Source organism: Salminus brasiliensis, chromosome 2 (assembly GCF_030463535.1).
Source record: "Salminus brasiliensis chromosome 2, fSalBra1.hap2, whole genome shotgun sequence".
NCBI classification, from domain to species: domain Eukaryota; kingdom Metazoa; phylum Chordata; class Actinopteri; order Characiformes; family Bryconidae; genus Salminus; species Salminus brasiliensis.
The window spans coordinates 51,503,019-51,516,887 of record NC_132879.1 but is presented as its reverse complement, the minus strand read 5'-3'; the positions used below and the strand labels follow the sequence as shown (position 1 = coordinate 51,516,887).

The window sequence follows — 13,869 nt, the reverse complement described above, 5'->3', positions numbered from 1 at the left end:
ACCAGAGAAGTGCCACTGGGGACATATATTTACTCACAGTGCCAGAGGGAAAAGAGTGAGGTAAACACTTAGGAGAGGAACATCAGCCATTGGCTTGAGCTGTCATCGCCAATCTGCACGCTGGAGCTCTACATCTCTGTTTAGGTTGGTGGGTTCATCTTTGGGAGCACAGCCTGTGTGCTGCCTCTGATGGTTTACAGGATCATACTGTATGTAGGACATGGTGGAGATAAATACACATCCCGTTGATAAATAGTTGAGCTGCCTTTTTGCTTGAACCCCTTTTTCATCCACCCTTCTGCTGTTTTTCAAGTCCGGAGAAAAAATAATGGACATTCATGTCATTAGAGTAGTTTTGCCACTACCATTAGGACACAGGAAGCGCATTGTTCCAGGCAATACAGGTTAATTCACAACATCTGCATTGTTCAGCTTACTATACGACGAGCTGACAGCTTCGTATGGATTCCTTCCCACTCTGCTCTTTCTTACGCCTGGAAGAAACCACAACTGCGTCTAATAGTTCCAAGAAATACACGCTCTCCTATATGGTATGTGTGGATAAACGCCTATGAATAACTTAAGCAGCTATCAATAACAATAAAGAGTTTGTGGTTGCAGAAGAGCGAGTGAGAGAGTCTGAGAAAAGAAAGCATCTATGAACTCCACCACTTTCTTTCATCATCAAAACGCTGGGATGTTTAGTAAAACCAAAAACAAAAAAAAAAAAAAAAATGGGACTGGGAACTAGACTAGACTATAAAAGCATGTTTTTGATTCTCCATATCATCCCTTAAGACCTACTAAAGTACTAACGTAGTTCCCATCGCAGACCCTCAAGACAAGAAAAACTCAAACTCAAAAGTTGTGTGGAACAGAACTAAAACCTGAATTATAGCGCTGCCCCCCCGACCCCTCTCCCTTCTCTTCCCCTCTCCTTTGAGAAACTCTGGGAACTGATTTCACTTCAAACAGCAGAGGCTCCTAAACGGAGCAGATCCAATTTGTCTGCGCCTTTCTTTCCCTCCAGAACAACCCCCCCACCCCCCAACCAAAAAAAAAGAGAAAAAAAAAGTCCCAACAAAAGGCTGCTTGTCCTGCCAGGAATTTTCCACATTCCTCGCTCTGGCAGACATTTTTCTCCTCTACAAAGGGCCCTTCTGCAAATTCTCCCTAATCGCGGGGTTTAGGCCGGGTCTGATGGGTGCCATTCATAGCAGTGTTTGGTAGGAGAGGGTAGTTGATTGGGAGACCAAGAAGAGAGCATTTGGGGGGGAGGCTGTGGGGATGGAGGTTGTGGGGTTGGTGGGGTGGGATGGGGGGGTTCCTTGGATGAAGAATCTTTTCAGGATCAGCCCAACCAGTGGAGGCATTCCAGGAGAGATCACAAAGCCGAAGCTCTGGCCCTGCACCCTGGAGATGTCTGGCTCTTTTTCCCCGCTTCCACCTCCAGTTTAACTGAACATGTGGCCTTTATTCGCAGGAGCGGTGGGGGTGGGGTGGGGCGCAGCAGTTACTGGGTGGCTCGTCTGTGGGGTCTGCCTGTAGAGAGGGAGTCCTTGGATAAGTTTGCCTCATCAAATCAGGCAGAGTGTTTTTTATTTTTCCTGTCTTTGTGGAATTCTTGTCAGCAGCCCTAAGGAGACTACGTTCGAAAATAGCTTTTTTTTTGCGCAAACACAAACCATGTGTTCGCAGTTTCACTTTAAAGTGAACGTGAGCTGTGCTCTTGTGTTCTAGACTTTCCCCTCTATTTTACTAGCAAGGTGAAATGAAAATGGCTTGTGGGCGTGAGTGGTCTTTAGGCCTTCGACGTTGAAAAAAAAGCCTCAAAAATGGCATGGTGCTACACTACACTATTTCTATGCATAATTGAATGTCTAAACAGCGCTCTGCAGAAGATCTTTAGGACTGAGTTGAGCTTCAATGTAAGAACCTCTTCATGGAAATGGCTCGTTTAGCTAGAGTTTCAGTGAAGAATTTGTGGCTCTTAAAGGAGGTATTTCTTTCTATCACGTTTAAGGATTTTCTGTCAGGTGTGGATGCAGAATCGAGGTCAAGGAGCAAGGCCATGGCCCATCACAACCAGCCACTATGCTGTTACTTCCAACAATTGGGGAGAACTTCAAAAAAATTAGAAGGACTTTAACACAGACAGTAATAAAAAAGGCCAGGAAAGAGAACTACATGTGGAAAACTCTCTGTTTGCTTTGCTACCCTCATTGCGTGAAACCTAGACAAGCGTCCAGAAGTCATGAGAAGACGCCCAAGCTGGAACAAGGGGGTTTCCCCAAAGCGGGCAGCTTTTGGTAAATCACACATGGCACACACACACAAAAAAAGGTGTTATACATGCCATGTTCTGCAGACGAGAGCCCTTCCTTTCCTCTGCTTGAAGCAAGTCTTTCCACTGTCTCAGCACGCTCTGCTCAGAAGCTGCTAAGACTTGCAACTGCATGCTCCAGGACTGATGTCCCAGGTGCTTGTGCCAGAAGCCACCTTCTAACCATTACATAATTTTTTTTGCCCCATATACTGTATGCTGTACGTGCACTTTTTCCGCTTCATAGTTACTGGAACCCTCAACCAAGGCCAACTGTGAGTGTCTGTGAGGCAGCAATAGTTCTGACTATTATCCGAAGAGCGAGTGCGGAGAACACACAGAGAGCAAGACAAGATTTTACAAGAAAATTGACTTGTAAATTCTTTGAAATCCAAGAGGTATGAATCACGGCTCGGGCATTCATGAGCGGAGAGCTCCCGCTTCAAAAGAAAGGGAAGTGCTTTTGACGGCTGTAGCCACAGCAAAGTCTGAAAAACAGTAGCTCTTGCTTTTTTCCCCTGACTGGTTCGGAGGGACCCAAAAGAGCCACTAAGGATAAGAATAAGACCTAGGGAGCTGTGTTGGTTTTCCTTGCCAGCGAAGCAACACCCACGCAACTTGCGGCTGGAAAAAGTTCACGCCTGTCTCATCAGTTGGGGGGGGGGGGGGACTTGGGGGGGACGAACTGATTACTCTGTGTTGTCAGAACTTGAAAAGGGGCCGACAGTCCAGACAAGACTTAACTGGCTGTCGAAGAGCTTGCTTATCTTGTTATCTTTTATTGCCTGGCAAACCTAAATGCTTCCCAGAGAACTGTGGGGGAATTGTTGACCATATCGAAGCGGGGCATCCAGTGGAGCTGGAGCCCACTGAGCTTTTCCGTAGAGAAAGGCCGCCGCACGGCAGGCTTTAGCATGGAATGAGCGCCGGTGCCATGGTTTTCTTTTCCTTTTCTTTTCCCTCTTTTCCCCCCAGATAGCATTCTTTGATGTTATCATTCCTGAGCACGGTGTGTGTGTGTGTGCATGTGTGTGTCTCAGTCTTCCTCCAGGCGGTTGTTGCAAGGCATGCGTAACACTGTAGGCTGGGAAACCATTCAATGTAGCACTTATTTCCAATGCAGCAGGTTGTGGCAAGCCATTTGGTATTGGGGGAAATCTTGGGAACTCACACTAACAGCTGTAAAATTCAGTTGTTTTTTAGGAATATTGTACTTTACATCCTATCCTGAAAGTGCGGACGCTGGGATCAGATGCAGATGCACTGACCAATACCGAAAGTCACTTTTTTCATCCATATCTATAGATTTAAGGCTTGTTTTAAGCTATTGTGAATGTGATTGTCTATTTATGGTAATTTAAACACTGTGTGTGTGTGTGTGTGTGTGTGTGTTTGTGTTAATATTGAACTGAGTTGGTAGTCTAACTTAGGGGGGGTTAAAGGTCACCCAGCAATATTGCTAGCAGTCACTCCTGCTCGCTATGCACACTAATATTGGTGTGTAAAATAGTGAATGTTCATGTACCTAGAAATAATATTTGAGTACTTGCACTGTTCTCAGGTTGGCATTAAACTTTAATGGCTGTTACTGGCTCTCAGAGAAGCAATTCTGCTCACTTACAGACACGAGCATTTACATTAGACAAATGTTCACCTACTGAAAGGAAAGGTTGTTAAAATGTAACTGTGTAAATGGTCTGGCATACCTACTTTTTAACAACCCACATCTTTTACGCAGGATCTAATATAAAACATATTTCTGGGAATATGTTTTCCTGCGCTGTTGTGTAATCCATAAAAAACACAGGAAGGTGTCTCACATTGTAAGAGATGATAAATGGCATCTAATTGTGTGTGTTATTTATTATTCCCCAGGGTCTCTCTGGTCTTCAGACCCTGGCATGCATATTTGACCACTTTACCTGCTGCTCATATTAGCTTGCATCTGACGTTACACCTATCTGCAGATAGACTTACTGCTCGTTGCGGAGCAAAGTTCCATGAGCCCTTTTTCCAGGGAGCACCAAAGGCCGCCGGCCATGTTAAGAGCAGACTCAGATTAGGCCGGTTAAACGACAGCGGCACATTTTCTCACAAGATAATTAGCTTTTATCTCCCACATGTTATTTCCCCTTTGATCAGTGAGCGTGGCTTCCTCCAGTTAAACGGCAGGTCCCATTATCAGTCGGCAGGGGTGTAGAGCTGTGAAAGGGGAAATGTGTTGAGCATTTATTGACCAGCACTTGATGGGATGCCTTTCTGAGAGCTTGTTTGTGTCTTCTTCAAGGACATGCTCTGAGATGTGCCCCTTTAAGGAGAACAAGAGAGCAAGACCCCCCCTCTGGAGTCTTTGCATTTCATCTTAAATCTGCACTTTAAAGCACTTGGACTTAAGATAGGACCCATGTGTTTTATATCAAAATGTTCAGAACAATCTCAGCACTCTCCATTAGACTTTATGAAAACCTGAAAAACTAAAGTCAGATTCTAGAAATCTTCATGCTTCTTGTGAAAGTATACCGGCAAATTGTTTTGGTGCTTAAAATGAGGCTTAGCTTCACAAAAGCAGTGGAATGTATGAGTACAATCGTATAAAAATGGCAGAAGGCAAATTGTCCTTTGGTCAGTTCATACAAATCCATCGATGGATGCACGGATCCACCAATTAAAGACGAGAGGCAGATGACAGACAGGCAAATTCACCAGTTAGACACAGCGAGAGGCAAGTATTTTGACCCATCTTCGGGTTAAAGAAATGTTTTTTACGCTGCATTATTGCAAAGATATTAATAAAAGCATGAAGAAACATAAAATTTGATGCGCCGACACATTTGTAGACTTCCAGAGTTAATCAGAACAGTTTCCACAGAAACATGCAATTTGGATGTATGGAGTCAGCTTTTGTGGATAGGTGGATCTCTGATTGGCCCCAAATTTATAACCTGGATAGAAAAAGCAGGAAAATATTTTGTGTGAAATCTTTTCATATGTCATCCGATATATCCAAAAGAGCCTGCCCGAGCCACTCATTCAAGGAAGTCTCAAACACGCACTAATGCAGCAGGACGTGTTGCTTAACTTAGGCAGACAGAGGCCTAATGCCCTGTTCTTTGTGGAACTCCTCGCAGGCCGCCAGCATTCGATACGTGCACGTCTGCTCGAGAATGGCAGTTGTATTGATTTGTATAGCATTATCTTGAGAGGAAGTCGATCTGGGGAGGGCTTTCCACAGATAGGTGGGTGGCAAAGAGGGAGAGAAAGGGGGACCGGGTGCATTCCTGCTCAGGGGTTGGGTTTCAATGACGATGGGGTGGCTGCCTCCGGCACTCCTTCTGCCGAACTCCTTCTTCTCTGGGAACATACCTCTGGTTGCTTCAGCACTGGCCGCACACAGTGTATGTGTGTGGGGGGAGTAAAGGGAAGGGGGCCCAGGGTCGAGCGGCCCCGCCCAGACCCACGTCTTAACACAGCACCCAGAAGTGATTCGGAGTGTCAGCTCCAAGCAACTTCAAAGTGAAGCCTCAGCCTTGTGAAAGACAATGCTGAGATTTCCCCTTTTGTGCCGCTGGGGGAGAGCAGGGTGAGAGGGGCTGGGATCTGAAAGGGGAAGGAGTGGAGGGAATGTCCTGAGCCTTAGAAAAAGGGGGCCTCTCTACCTATAGAGCTCTGGTTTCAGAGCTCCATTCCACAGCCAGTGATGGGGAAGAGAGCTGAACGTGCTCTTTACACAGAGCTGCTTTGCTGCTGTACTGTTCTGAGAGGTGTTAAAATATAAAAAACGTCAACTGCTAGCTGTTCAATTTCAGTGGCTACAACTGCAAAAACAAAATTTCATTTCTGTTGCTCTAATTAAATCACTTTAGCCATACAAACATAAAGAATGGGCAAAGGATTCTTTTCAGGGTTTTTTTTACAGTTCAAGGAGTGCCACATCACGCTGCCAGAAGCAGTGCAGGTATTAGATCACCCACAGGCCTTCATAGGCAGTTAACCTTGCATATAATCCACAGCTTTAGCCAAACACAAAGGCACAGACACTGCCTGACTTGCCTGTCAGTCAAAAAAAAAAAAAAAAGGTACACGCCAAGGCCTATAGGAATGGTAGCAGAACAGAACTGGTTGCCAGGTGAAAGGTTGTCGTTGCACCCATGCATGCGTCAGATTTCTTGGGCCGGTTCTGGAATTGTGCGCTCTTCTAACCACAAGGATTGAATGCCAAGCAGGATTTGTTGTGATATACTTGGTGCAAGCAATTAGACAGGTGCCTGAACCACACTTGTTTATACTGCTATCGGTCAGCGCTGGCTGATGGTTCCCAGAGCTCATCCGCCTGCTCCCCTGCGTTGCGGAATGCACGCATCATCTTCCCAGTTTCTCTTTATCGCCACATACGCTCTTCTCCCAGGTCCATCCGGTGTTGACATTTACTGTGTTACAGCCTGCTAGCATTCCATCAGGAGCTGGCACCAAAAAACACCAGCTGTTCGCAACAATCCAGTGTAGTGTGTGTGTATGTGTGTGTGCGCGTTCTACGCCATGGCTGGTTTGGGTTGCAAACACAGGGAACTCTCAGGGCTTCCCCCCCCCCCGTCTCATTCTTGGAGAAGCAGAAGACTCCTCAGCTGTCAGGACGGGGGTCTTAGAGCAACTTCCTGTGGGGTGGCAGTGCTTAGCGGGTGTGATGTAATGCTAGGAGGGCACAATCTGGGCTTTGTTCGCCCCCTCTCTCGCCCGCTGTGAAGGCGCTGCTGTGTTTCAGCCCTGTCCGCCTTCTACAGCTCTGCCCATGCTGGTGCCCCATAGAAGCCCATTGAGGCATTTGTAAGACGGGGCCCTCAAGGTGGCTGGTATCGATTTGTGTGGTTTTATCGCCAGTGGGAGTTACAGTGGTGCAGTGGTCCGCTCTGCACATTGCTATGTCCAGTGAAATGTGAATAGGCTCTATGGTGGTGTAAAATGGTAAAGGTCCTTCCTAACATTGTTGTTGTTCTCTCTTTCTTACAGCCACAGCAAGTGGTCCAACAAAAGCCTGCTCAGGTATGTAACCTGATGTTTTATACTCTATCACTGCTTCCTCTACCACATGCAATTTGAATAGCCATCCTTCTATCTTAGACGTGTGCCAATATTCAATAATAAGAGATACAGGGATTTTCGGTGCACTTTCAGTCAAACAACTTTTTTTTTTGCAGACGCACAGTAGATCTGGTTTCACGGGCTCCTGATACTCTGCCACATTCTGATCCCATGCTTTATTACTGTCTTTAGATGTCTGTACACCTGTTTTAGTGTATTATTGGCACCTTCCTTCACATTTCAAGGCCACAGTGCCGTTCTTTCACACTCTATGCACTATCAAGAGCACCAGGTTCTATAGCTTCTACCACCTGGCCAGGAAGTAATCCTTAAATCGTGATATTCAGTTTTTATATTGGCACATGCCCAATCCATTCACATTCCCATGAACCTATAGCTTCCACCTTAAGCAGTCTCAAGCTATCAGTAATAAAAAGTAAAAGGTAGCAAAAGCAGGTAAAGGCCACAGACCACAGCTGAAGATCATACTGCAGATCATACGGGCCTGTGTGGGCTTGGCTCACTCATCGAAGGCACATGTGAGCAGTCCATATTTCAAAAGGTTTGCTATGATGCAGAATCCAGGTGTACACAGTCTATCAGGAAAGGATGTGGGGGCCCACTGTGTGTGTGTATGTGTGTCAGAGTGGATCCATAGGAGAGGCACCCCAGTTTGGCTTTTCAAGGTTGCAAAGATCCCAGTCTTTGAGGAGACAGCATAACTCTTGCCTGACGAGGGACCTGCATGGTGGATCTTTAGGGCTAATGTAAATCTTCTACTACTATGTGTGGAATCCCTGCTTTCTACCATCCTGTCCTCTTTATGTGCCCTCACAGATGGATATGCAATCTGTCCTGATAGTTTAGTTGAGAAGAGATGACTCTCTCTCTCTCTCTCTCTCTCTCTCTCTCGCACTGTCTTTTTCTTGACTAAATTCCTTCCACGTTTTAACAATAGATCCAGGTCTGTCGGGACTCTGCAGAGATTGAATGCAAAGAAACGCAGCATGCTTGGCTAATTCACCAGTTGATGGATGAATGTGTTGAAATAGATTCATCTATTTAGGCCGAGCTTTGTTTTCAAAGCTGATATAGCCACATACATTCTGACAGACCCCGTCACCCGCTCATGTGGTGACCAGCTACTTTAAAATGTAAAAGAAAATCTGTAAAATTTGGATTTCATATCATTAAAAAGCATTATGTGAGAATTTTTGCTCCTGTGCTCCCCCTTCAGTTGGGGAGTGTAATTCACTTTAACTCCACTGACGTAAATACAAAGTGGACAACTATAAACATGCATTTCTGGACAAGCTGAGAGATGCAGAAAAACAGAAGCACATGGACTGAGGGGGTAGAGTAATATTACAGGATTTTACACAAATATGACTTTGCTTACACGGCCTTAAGGCCGGTGTGATTTGGTGTGATTCTTCACACCAAGTCCGGCTAAAAAAAAATGGCTACATAAAGTTACTCAGCATAATTCCCCAGCCTTTCAGCTCTGCTCAACTAATTTTTAGTAACTATAACTTCCACATTTTTATAGTTTGCGTTTTATGGTCTGACCTCTAAATGGTCAGGCTGATTTTAACATATCCGTACAGTGCAGGCTCCGATAGAAAACATTTACGCAGCATCGCAGTCCGCGAAAGACTTTATACGTAAAAATCGTGTGAAAGAACCTTTACACAGTTCTTGCAAGAAGTCTTGTGCACTTCCACCAAAGTCACATAGTGTAGTAGCAGCATCCATCCCAGAGTTGCAGTGACAGAGATGCTATTTACTTCTTACAGGCAGTGGAGCATCAACATGATTCTGAAGAAATTGTTACATAATGCTGCTTTAATGCTGTTTTCTAATCCCTGATTCACAGAAAATTCTATGTAAATTCTATTTAAAACAGCTGACTGAAGCAGTTTCCTAATGTTTTTGCCTCTGATTACATCTGACTATATCTGTATGACTGAAATGTTGGAGTTGTTGGGAATTGCAGCCTGGATTATACTGAGTGAGGCTGTGCAGTGTGGAAAGGTACCTATGGAAAGTAATGAATAGGTAAGAAATTCTCTCCCCCTCTCTCCCTCTGTTCGTTGGTGCGGACCAGTTTGCGGTGGGAATGCATAACTGCGGCCTGATTTGTTGCTGTGTGGGAACGCACGGGAGCTCCAGCCTGTAAAATGTTGCTGACGCTCACTCTTACACACTCACACACTCACACATTCTGCTGCAGGAATGTATAGGTGGACAGGGAGCTTAGCTCTGACCCAGAGGCCACCATTTGACCCTTACTTTCTGTCTAGTACAACATCCTAATTGACTTTAGAAACATGCCCGGTCACACGCTTTCCCTTGATCGCACACAAGCCTTTATAGGGGGTGGGCTCAGATGGGAATGGGAGTCCAGCAGGAATCTGTTCCAGAGGTTTTTAACTACTATTGTGTGCACAAATAATATTTTAATTTGTTATATATATATATATATATATATATATATATATATATATATATAGACAAATGGCATTTCTATGACAATATTAGAAGATAATCTAAAGCAGCTAAAGTTACATTTTGAACTTTATCTATGAGGTACAGGCAGTGGCCAGTGTTCTCGCAATGTTAACATAGTGCCCAAACAGTGTGTTATCACTAAAGCGTTGAGCAGTAGAATCCTGGGGGATATTAGTCCAGTACAGCTTCAGTGTGATATTTGGGAATGTGTGCATTTAGGGCGGTGTTGCGTTTTTGCATGTCGGAGAAACGAGACACACTCGGACATTAACCTAAAAACCGCAAGGGTGAACACTGGGACATGCCAATCTGCCCTCACAGTTGCCATGGGTTGGAGCGTGAAGCATTTTAGGGAGGGTTCTGTCCAGTATGATTAAAGAGTCCTTTTTTTTCTCTCCCCTGCGTTTAGTTAGTTCTTCACAGCTGAAGTGTCTGTTTGGTATAATGAATGGAGGTTGGCTTAAATAATGCAGATGGCTTTTTCGCCACGGCCCTTCCTATGAATGGAAGCGGAGCGGCGACTTGGGAAAGGAGGAAGGTATTAAATTGTGTCAGTTAGCCTCCCCGTATAAAACGAAGCCATGTGGAAAATGAAATCCATTTCATTCTGAAAAGTGTCCAGAGCCGTGTGTCCCCTCGCTTTCTCCTCCTGCTCTCGCTCACTCTCTCGCGCACACTTTCTCACTCATTCGTTCTTAATGGTGGTCATCTCAGCAGCAGCTGGGGAATGTTGAATATATGAGGGGAAAAAAATACAGAGGGAAACCAAAACATTGAGGAGCGGTATGGCCCCGCGCAGACAAAAGCCTGGTGGGCTCCTTTTTTGGTGTACAGACTCTAAAGGATTTCTGCATGCTGGAAATAAATGGTCTGAATCGGTTCTAAGCAAACTCAAATTCAGAAATTAGGCATGTACACAATGCGTCCAAATGTTTGTAGACACCTGATCTTCCAACGTTACTTCTGAAATCTAGGAAATCTATTAGCATTGACTCTCTTAGCAATAAAAAGGGTTCAGGATAGTACTGAAAATGGGGTTCTTTGACTTGGGACAGTAATGGAACCCTTTTGGTGCAATATGGGACCATTTTACAAGATTCTTTAAAGGACTGCATTGAAGCAGCTTTCTATAATTCATCCAGGCAAAGAACCCTTTAAGCATGATTGAGATAGTTCTTAGACTTGTCATGGTTATATATACAACCATTTCCTTTACTAAAGAACCCTTAAAGAACCCTTGTTACTTCTCTGAGAAGGCTTTAAACTATATTCTGCAGCAATGCTGTGAGGATTTGATTGCATTAAACCATTGGTGCATCAGTGAGGTCAGGTACTTATGTTGGATGATTAGTTCTAGACCACAAACAGCACTCCAACTCATCCCAAAGGTTTTGGAAGCTGTTGTATTATTATCTAGAGCTATTTAGGGCCACCAAGGGTAGAGTAATGCCTTAGAAGGACCACTTGTGGTTCTAAAAGGACCGTGTCTGATAAGGAATTATATGCCATATGCCATTTTAAGGGTTCTTCATAGGTTCTCTTAACGTTGAACACATCTCATTTCCAAAAATGTCATGCTTGAGCAGGAGAAGGACAAAACTGGGCAGGAATCTGGCCATCCAGGACTGAATTTTCCCACCGACATCAGTAGTCCACTTCTCAAGGCTCAACACTCTTGCTCTATTGGAGCAAACATCTAGTCATCTCTGGGTCCCTAAGGACTGGTTTGAGAGTCATTGCTCTGTCTAAAGCTTGGCTTTGGACATGCTGGTGTTAAAGCATCCCATTCAATTAGCAGTGGATGTACACCAATCAGCCTTAACATTAGCACCACCTGCCTATTATTGTGTAGGTCCCCCTTGTGCCACCACAACAGATCTGACCATTTCATTGTGGAGACACAGACTCCACAAGACCTCTGAAGGTGTCCTGTGGTATCTGGGACCAAGACCAATGTTAGCAGCAGATCCTTTAAGTCCTGCAAGTTGTGAGGTGGGTGAGGCCTCCATGGATCGCATCAATGAGCCTAGGTGCCCATGACTCTGTTTTGTTGCCGATTCACTGGTTGTCCTTGCTTGGACCACTTTTGTTAGGCACTGACCATTGCAGAGCAGAAAACCCCCACAAGACCTGCCTGATGTTTTGGAGATGATCTGACCCAGTCGTCTACCATCAAGATTTGGCTCAGATTCTTATGCTTGCCCAATTTCCTTGTTTTTAACACCTCTATCACCCCTTGACAGATGCCACTGCAGATGAAGATAATCAGTGTTGCTAATGTTATGGCTGATCAGTGTATGTCAATCAAGTCTATACTTTTTATTTTGATGTTTATTGTTTTATATATGTACTGCGAATGGCCTTTCCCACTGGCAGGTTGGGTACTGGGGTATCAACTCTTGACTGTCAGTAGTCAGTCATAGTGGTTGAGTCATTGAGAATTCAATGATTTATGACCTACCTACGTTTTCCATGGCGCCCCTAGAGCCTAGACGCTGCCTCAAAAAGTGCTGCTGGTGTATGCGTGTTTATGTATGTGGGTGTATCAGATGGCAGTGACTGACAGGAGGTCGTTTTTGTGTCTTGTAGGAAGAGGAGGAGGCGGGGTCGCCAGAGGAGGACTAAACAACCACAGCATTTTACCTCTACCTCATCCAGCTGTCAGCTCTTTCCAAGGGAAAAGACTGCCTTGACCACTTATTGTTGACTTTCCACTCTCGTTTAAGTCGATCATTTTCATTTGTTTATTTTGTTAGGTTGATCATTTTTTTTTGTTTGTTTGTTTGTTTTTGTTTTTTTTTTACATTTATTTGTTTGTTTGTTTGGTTTGGTTTTGTGTTTGTGATCAGCACACACACTCACACACACACACACACACAACACCTCAGAGCACAAACCCGGGTAGTAAACAAACAAACAAACCAACCGACCAACCAAATGCAAAACATCGCGCAGATGACAATTGGAGCCACGTTGCTTTTGTCCACCTCCGCGTTCCTAACTGCTGTAGCCCAGAGATGCAGGGATCAGCCGCATGGGATGTGCTGCTGTCGCTCCTAACACACACACACACACACACACACACACACACACACACACTGACTCTCTCAGTCGTGGACTGACTGATTTTCCAGGCTACATTGGCGAAGGAGAAAGTCAAACTGTCTGGTTTTGTCATTCAAAAAGTCCAGACTGTGCGGCCTTTCCTTTATTCGTAGTGGAACCTCAAACAGACATATCTACTTAATCACAAGTGCACACACACACATGCAGAACCCCTATAACTTCCGTGTCACACCGCCAAAGACAGAGGGCCTTTGGCCATTCTAGTTTTTCGCTCGCCATGCTCTTCTCCGATAGCAGGGGTCAGGAACCTGTGACATCAGGAGATACAGTTTTGGTAAGCTGGTAAAGATAATATGCTACACAAATCTGTAGCATTAAGCTGTCCAATTTGCATTCTAGGGCACCTGAATATCAAATAACCCTAAAAACAGGGTCTGGTTTTTACCAGGCTAATCTACAGGATGTTTATGCCCCCTAAAACCAGCCTCGTAGCTTCTCTGTAACTGTGTCTTGCTGTTGTACTAGTAATAACTAATAGGGGCCTTATTATCCCTGCCACTTATGTATTCAATAACAGGGCAGCATTCATTAGACTACACCACAACACCTACATAAGCCTTTCATTACAACGGACATAAAGCTATTGAAACATGTATAAAGGCCTACAACAGCCCTACAGGCATCAATTGTCATACCATTTTCTGAGGTGAAATGATCCCAGTTAACAAGTTCAGTCTTTGTAACAACTGACGCTTGTGAGAATTAGCCCTTTAAATGTTTATATAGCTTTAATGTCAGTTGTCATGAAAGTCTTATATTTAGGTGTCGTGTAGTTACAGAAATGCTACCCTGAAATCTAAGACACACCATTATAGTAGGTTCTGTTGATGAGC

At 44.6% G+C, this 13,869-nt stretch overlaps 1 protein-coding gene across 1 annotated transcript in view; it reads left to right on the top strand.

Moving 5' to 3' along the window:
• Nucleotides 1–13,737, top strand: part of hmga2 (high mobility group AT-hook 2) — a 33,953-nt gene extending 20,216 nt beyond the window's left edge. The window contains exons 5-6 of the mRNA XM_072673480.1: nucleotides 7,328–7,360; nucleotides 12,500–13,737. Coding sequence (XP_072529581.1) covers nucleotides 7,328–7,360; nucleotides 12,500–12,535 — 69 coding nt within the window. The 3' untranslated portion in view covers nucleotides 12,536–13,737. The remainder of the gene's footprint in view (nucleotides 1–7,327; nucleotides 7,361–12,499) is intronic.
• Nucleotides 13,738–13,869: the final 132 nt, after the last annotated feature.